Below are 8,040 nucleotides of genomic sequence, written 5' to 3'. Positions count from 1 at the left end.
TGTCAGTCTGTCTTTCTTTCTGTCAGTCTGTCTTTCTGTATGCCTGTCTTTCTTTCTGTCAGTCTGTCCTTCTGTCTGTCAGTCTGTCTGCTTGTATGTCTTTGTCTGTCTGTCTCTCTGTCTTTCTGTCAGTCTGTCTGTCAGTCTGTCTTTCTGTATGTCTGTCTGTCTATGTGTGTGTGTGTGTGTGTGTGTGTGTCTGTCTTTCTGTCTGTCTGTCTGTCTTGTCTGTGTCTGTCTTTCTGTCAGTCAGTCAGTCTGTCTGCTTGTATGTCTTTGTCTGTCTGTCTGTCTGTCTGTCTCTCTGTCTTTCTGTCAGTAAGTCTGTCTGTCTGTCTTTGTCTGTCTGTCTGTCTTTCTTTCTGTCAGTCTGTCTGTCTTTGTCAGTCTGTGTCTTTCTGTCAGTCTGTCTGTCTTTCTTTCTGTCAGTCTGTCTGTCTTTCTGTATGTATGTCTGTGTGTGTATCTGTCTGTCTGTCTGTCTTTGTCTGTCTGTCTGTCAGTCTGTCTTTCTGTCAGTCTGTCTTTCTGTATGTCTGTCTGTCAGTCTGTCTGTATGTCTGTCTGTCAGTCTGTCTGTATGTCTTTCTGTCTGTCAGTCTTGTTTGTTTGTCTGTCTGTATGTCTGTCAGTCTTTCTGCCAGTCTTTCTGTCAGTCTGTCTGTCAGTCTGTCTTTCTGTCTGTCAGTCTGTCTGTCTGTCAGTCTATCTGTCTGTCTTTCTGTCAGTCAGTCTGTCTGTCTTTCTGTCTGTCTTTCTGTATGTCAGTCTGTCTGTCTTTCTGTATGTATGTCTCTGTGTGTGTGTGTGTATCTGTCTGTCTGTCTGTCTGTCTTTGTCTGTCTGTCTTTCTGTCAGTCTGTCTGTCTGTCTTTCTGTCAGTCTGTCTTTCTGTCAGTCTGTCTTTGTCTGTCTGTCTGTCAAGTCAAGTCAAGTCAAGTCAAGTCAAGTCACCTTTATTTATATAGCGCTTTTAACAATACAGATTGTGACAAAGCAACTGAACAGCATTAATTAGGAAAATAGTGTGTCAATAATGCAAAATGACAATAGTAAACACTCATTTTTCAGTTAAAGACAGTTCATCATTGAATTCAGTGATGTCAACATCCAGCTTAGTTCAGTTTAAATAATATCTTTGCAATCATGTCAACGATAACGCTGGAAATGAAGTGTCCCCAACTAAGCAAGCCAGAGGCGACAGCGGCAAGGAACCAAAACTCCATCGGTGACAGAATGGAGAAAAATCTCTCTGTCTGTCTGTATGTATGTCTGTCTGTCTGTCTTTCTTTCTGTATGTCTGTCTTTCTTTCTTTCTGTCAGTCTGTCTTTCTGTATGTCTTTCTGTCTGTCAGTCTTGTTTGTCTGTCAGTCTGTCTGTCTCTGTCAGTCTGTCTGTCTTTCTGTCTGTCTGTCTGTCAGTATGTCTTTCTGTCTGTCAGTCTTGTTTGTCTGTCAGTCTGTCTGTCTCTCTGTCTGTCTGTATGTATGTCTGTCTGTCTGTCTGTCTGTGAAATATCCAGCGCGTCTCTGCAGCGCACGTGCGAATGTCAGCGGGAGTAGGGCGAACTTAGATTTTCCACTAGTTCATCGATCGTGGATGGTTGCATTATTTCTGGGGGATAAAAAATCAATAACCCAAATTTGTACTGTTGAAATTGATATATGCCATACAGAAAAAGTGCAGGCCTATGGATTTTCAATCACTGTCATGAAAACTGTACCCATAATTTACATCAGGAAATATTGTCAGCATACGCATTACACTGTTATACTGACAACATGGCTAAGCATCTTTTTTGTGAACAATGGCACAGGACTTGTCATTCTGATAGCACTGATGTGTTCATTGACATTGGTGCTGTTTGAACAAACTGTTTCAGGAAATGCACTTTCTGGTTTGCAAATGTTAAGGATGATTCGAGAAATGTAACAAAGCATATTTTTCCAACACTGAATTTCTCAAACTCTGTAGCTATCTAGCTATCTGTGTACACTACCAGTCAAAAGTGAGGACACACCAGAATGAATTTATGATCTTCCATATCTTTTGTTTCAAAGGGTAACGTTAATAGCTCACTCAAATTCAGTCTCTTTAAATACTTTCATTTTGTTGCCATAATGTATAATTGTTGCCTTCACAGTAATACTTTTACCGACTAAAATTAAATACTGTCTAATTGACCTCTTTAAATAAATATATCAGTTGGACCGAATAGTGCAGGACAAGAAATTGAATGAAATAGGATCCAGGCTGATGGTTTAAGAATTTGATGTAAGAGAGGCTATAAAATATAAGCGCAAGAATGTGATATAAGCTTTGATATGTTTTATCATTTATGTTTTCGGTCAGTACATAATCCAACCATTTACAATTTAATTTTTCATTCTTTTAATGATGAGAATAGGTGAATCCGGGATTGGAAGTCCACTTTACCACCCAGTTTTAATAAATGGCTGTCTGAAACAGTTTCTGCCCTCAAGCTCGAAAAGATGAGTTTTTCTAAGATCGATGCTTCTAAAAAAAAAATTGGTACAATCTGGGGCCCCTTCCTCAGGTATATCTTTTTAAGAGTTGAAATTTGGATTTCTTTTGAACATATAGTAAGTGATCATCTTCAGAAGACTTGCCCCTTTCATTCAGTCAAACTAAAGTGGCGTTGCACAAACCTTTTGCAGTTGAGAATGATGTTTCTGATAATTCAACTATCCACGCGTTCTAAATGAAGTTTGAATTCAAACACAGCCCTTAATGCGCAAAAACAAACAAAAAAACAATATGAATCCTATTCAGTTCATGGACCGACATTGCTTTTCACGATAAAGATTTTATGAAAACAATTTATAAATGAACAATGAGCCCCATTACTCCACTATATACTTCTAGTGACTCATACAGCCGTAAACTGGTTTAATGTGCTTCAATATTTTGTCAATATTTGTGACTAAATGTTAACGTTTCCACAGGCGCCCGCCTCACCTGTTGTGTTAAACAGACAATAGAAAATAGCATAATGATAATATAATAATTTTGGTTTGCCAAGATGACATTTTTGGATCTGGTTAGAGGCAATGTCGTGTGCAAAACCGAGGAAGAAAACACTCACACGTTCACTATTTCTCAGAGAAGCCATCTGCCACTTTTTCTTCTCGGTATGCTGATTAAGTTGCAGTGCTAAATCTTTTATTCACAGCGATAAAGGTCTTGAATTACACATGGCACATATTGATCATTTTGTTTTTAAACTCTAATTCAAATGAGTTTTCTCTCATTTGAGAAATACATATTTTCCTGTCAGAGCAAAGTTTCACCCACTTGATTATTTTGACATATTACGCATGCCCCAGTGCAACAGTGACAACAAAACCGTGTTCACCCTGTTTTACACCTGTTGGCTAATATTCCCTGAACTACATGTCCCCCACACACAGCCGACTGCAGGAGAGAACAAGAGCAGAACAATCACACTGTGAACACCTGTTTAATACACATTACCAGAGATATTCTATTGAACTAAGAACATTTATATTCGTTAGATGAATTAGATATACACTTTCAAATCATTCGGAGAGGTTTGCAGTTTAGGATAAGCGCAAACATGTTGGGAACATAATATGGTTTGTTTAAAGGTAAACTTATGTTTTTACATGAAATGTAATGTCTTGAAGAAGGATGTATATTTGTATTATTGTGTTAAGTTTCACATTCACACACCCTAAACGCCCACATTACCCTGTAATGCCTCTGAATAAACATTACAAGCATTGCTGCTAAAACCGCACTAGTCCAGTTACTACGAGCAGCAGAAGTAGCTTTTCTACTTGCATACTAAATAGACAGACGCTCGCGTGACGATCGACGGCTGATTCGGCAGTACATCCATCATTAAAGCGAAACAGGAAAAAAATCTTCAAAGACATACGGAGAAGTCCGACTGGGTTTTTATCAGGTATCCGCGTTAGCTGACTGCAAGTGACGAATGGTACATATTGTTGTGTGAGTATTTTGTTTAAAACGCGCTTTCCAGTGTGGCGGATCGGCGAATGTGCAGACGCGGATCGCGCGCTAGCCCCTTTGTTCGCTCGCTTCAGTTCCTGGTGTGCTGATCAGAATCTATAAAGGACCCCGTTACTGAGCTCCAGCCCTTCTGGTCTGAATTAAGCCCATCTCAGTGTGAAGTCTTGCTCTCGGAGTGAGCGTGAAGCCCGCCGCGGACTCCCGAGTAGTAAGTGTTTACTACAAAACACGTTCACCCGCCAGAGATCCGTCTGTGTGGAGCACTGACACAGCAGCACATATAAACTCATACTTTACAGGATCGTATCCTTATACTTGACACATGTGTGAAGGAAAGGCGGGTCTGCATACAATCGGCCACTAGCAAAACTACCGTGAAGATAGCGTGTTTCTTAAATTCACCACGGTAACGCTACAGTACTCGAGTTGTGTGGAGTATCAGCTAAACGCATAGTATACGCTAGTCACGTGTCTGGAACTACAGTCCGCCGCTCCAGTCTCTTCAAGGCGAAAAACACGGATGTGGAAGGGATGCTGTGGCGTACTGGTTTGGTATTTGAACGGATAGAGGTTTGAACCTAAAGATGTCTATATAAAGACGGATAGAGGTTTGAACCTAAAGATGTCTATATAAAGTGATTTTCCCATTCATCTCAGTGGCACTTGCTTGGAAGCAGGCTATTATTGTTCAGCACTGGCTGGCTGATGGAACTACAGGTGCTATAAGATCATTAATACTGCCTGTGTTTGGGCTGCAGGTGTTGGTGCTCTGTCACTGCTCGCTTGTCAGCCGGCTCTACCAGAGCACTAGTTGTCCATTTAAATGTGTGTCAATGTGTCGTCCTCATAGATGTGAGCCGGGTCTGTTGGTGACGCTGCAGTGAGCATTCTCGGGATGGGGCTGGACTTTGACGTGAAGACGTTCTGCCACAACCTGCGGGCGACGAAGCCGCCCTACGAGTGTCCGGTGGACAGCTGCCGCAAGGTCTACAAGAGCTACAGCGGCATCGAGTACCACCTCTACCACTATGACCACGACAACCCGCCTCCGGTGATGGGTTTTGAAGATGATGTGGCAAATAGGATGTTGTTCAGTGCCGAGTATGTTTAGGTCAAAACTGACTTTCTGAATATATGTTTGTTGTTACAATCTTATGTAAACTCTAGTGATGCACTAATGCAAAATGTGAAATAGGCTTGCTTGAAACAAAATTTTTCTAAAAAAAAGGAGGGTAACTTAATGTTTTGATTAAGGATGAGGACACATGAATTAAATTGTGCATGGATGAAACATTTAAATATCTATCTATCTATCTATCTATCTATCTATCTATCTATCTAGATAGATAGATAGATAGATAGATAGATATAAAAAGCAATTATACAACAATTCTAGCAATTGTTTTTGCACTGATAGTTGTTATTTAAAATTATATCTCAATATGACGTGAAAGACAGCTGTTTTTTGAGAATTATTTGCTTTATTGTAGTTCTATGTTTCGCACAGTATTGCAGTCAGTATATGCTGCAGTTTGACAGAACCAGCGGCTGCTGTGAGCAGTAAACACACATGACACAGACAGTGTGGATGAGAGGTTTCTCCTGCGGTGTAAACCGTGCAGTGTTTGTGAGCGGCCAGAGCTCTGCCACTGACACAGCGAGGGCTGGCCGGGTGATAGTTTTCCAAATTTTAACGATATCATTCAATAATATATCTATATATTTTTGCATTTACACCCATCCCCCATGAAAAAGACATGATCATGATAGAACAGATATTGTTACCTACCTAGACATGTAATCTAGACATGGTGACAACTTAGTTGTTTACTAAATGAACACAAAGAACATTTAAAACCATATTTATTATATATATTATATTTACCAATGTAAAAAATAAATACAAAAAATGATACAAAAAGAAGATCAACAAAAAAAACACATTAAGAAGAAGAAACCCGTTACATGGAGTAAGCGTCAGGTCTGTTAGTTTGCTCTAAATGCACTGATCTGTTCACAGCTTCAGATTTGATCTCCAGTCCGTTGCCGTGGTTACCACTGTCCGTCATCACGCGTTCAGAAGCGATCCAGCATGTAAATACGGTTGTCAGTCCAGAAACTCCACAGTGAGTAGCTAGCAGCATGACAAATCAAACTTTCATTGCAATAGTGGATGGGTTTTAAACGGAAAGCTCCTATCACTGACGGAGCTCTATTATCATCAGTGAAGCTGTCTGCACTTTACCTGCTGTTTGCATTTGGTCAGTTATAATGAAAGGATTTGTGATTGTGTAGAACAGTCCGTACTAATGTTGAGGACGGATCTGAAATGAGATTTTGCGATGCTTTGGACGGTGAACTTGTCCTTCATTCTCCACATCCTGGATAAAATCTGAATCTCTCAGAAATGACACATTACAGGAGTATAGCATTGTGAACGTTGTTGACCTGGAAGGTATGTCTGGTGTATCTGTGTGAGGTTTGAGGGCTGAATGCAGCACCCTGACGCCTGCGTCTCCTTCACCTCCTCTCAGGTACATCGATAAGTCTGCTGAGGAGCTGGATGAGGAGGTGGAGTACGACATAGACGAGGAAGACTACATCTGGCTGGACATCATGAATGACAAGCGGCGCGCTGACGGGGTGGTGCCCATCCCTCAGGAGGTCTTTGAGTACCTGATGGATCGCCTGGAGAAGGAGTCCTACTTTGAGAGTCACAACAAGGTGAGCTGCGCTTCAGTCAGTCTGAGAGCTGCTCTCTAAAGGAGGCTTCCACACCCAGCACAGAGGAATGAAAATAATGCTTTAAATCTGACGCTGAGAGCTGATTCATATTTATGTAAAAGAGCTGTTTAGACTTTAATCTCTAATTGTCAAAATGTCATGATTTGTTGAACAAGCAAAAAAAAAAAGTAGCTAAAATAAGCAGATGTGGATGACTGGGCTATTCGATTCAATTATAATCACAATCCTTTTAGTCAGTGATTTAAGTCATGTTGATTTAAGAGAATTAATTATTTGACTTTTGAAAACATCACGCGATATGACAAATATGACCGTTTTTTCCCCTTGATAACAATATAGGCCTACATATACTTCTGTTTAGTTTTTTTTGCTGGAAATAAGGTTGATGCGATACCAACATTTTAAATGCTATTGAAATGTCACAATACTGATTGACAATAATGTTACTCAATAACAAGTTACTCCGTCAAGAGCAGTGAGTGATTCCTTTTTTGTTTTGTTTGATTAACATAAAATGGTTTACAATCACTTAAAAGTGATCCAGTTTACCCAAAAATTAAAATTCTGTCATTTACTCGTTCTAAACCATTTCATTAGACTTCGAAACACAAATACAACGCAAGATATTTTTAATGAAACCTGAGAAATTTGATTCTTCAGAAAGTTAATAAAGTAAGTGGTTGAACCCACGTCCTCTGACACGACTGCTTTATGATGCGAACAGATTGAATTTAGGATTTTATTCATTTATAAGCATTGATCAACACACATAGACTAATGGTAAACTGCAGCTCAAATGTGCTTGCTTGCCGCACAAGAACCAATGAGCTTTGTGTGTATATGTGATGTGTTCATTACAGGTATTTAAATAAATAAAATCAGTTTATCGTATAAAACAGTCGTATCTCTTCGTAAGACTTGGACAAAACCAACTTGATTCATATGGATTATGAGCTTTCTGAAGCGTCAGAGTTTTAGTTTTTGGGTGAACTACCCCTTTAAGCCATAGCTCGCTGTGTTTACAGGAATACTCACCAAGATGGGCATTTTGACACAATTCTGTGAGCGTTTGACCGTGCAAGTATGTGAAGACCTGGCTGTGTGACAGATTGCTTCATGTGTTTCAAAGACGGAAACCAGAGTGTCATTTATCTTAATTATCTCGTGTTCATAATCGTTGGAAGTCAAAATTGTGATTGAAAATAACATTTGATTAAGCTCTAGATGACATCACTGTTGACATTTGGCTGGTCTCATGGATTGGGGCACACACTCAC

The 8,040-nt window shown here is 39.9% G+C and overlaps 1 protein-coding gene across 1 annotated transcript in view; it reads left to right on the top strand.

Annotated features, from left to right (window-relative positions):
• Nucleotides 1-5,983: 5,983 nt before the first annotated feature.
• Nucleotides 5,984-8,040, top strand: part of LOC107565412 (peregrin-like) — a 33,580-nt gene continuing 31,523 nt past the window's right edge. The window contains exons 1-2 of the mRNA XM_016250646.1: nt 5,984-5,988; nt 6,553-6,742. Coding sequence (XP_016106132.1) covers nt 5,984-5,988; nt 6,553-6,742 — 195 coding nt within the window. The remainder of the gene's footprint in view (nt 5,989-6,552; nt 6,743-8,040) is intronic.

The sequence above is a fragment of the Sinocyclocheilus grahami genome, unplaced genomic scaffold (genome assembly GCF_001515645.1).
Source record: "Sinocyclocheilus grahami isolate Dianchi unplaced genomic scaffold, SAMN03320097.WGS_v1.1 scaffold1000.1, whole genome shotgun sequence".
Lineage (NCBI taxonomy): Eukaryota > Metazoa > Chordata > Actinopteri > Cypriniformes > Cyprinidae > Sinocyclocheilus > Sinocyclocheilus grahami.
This window is presented reverse-complemented; position numbering and strand designations above follow the sequence as displayed.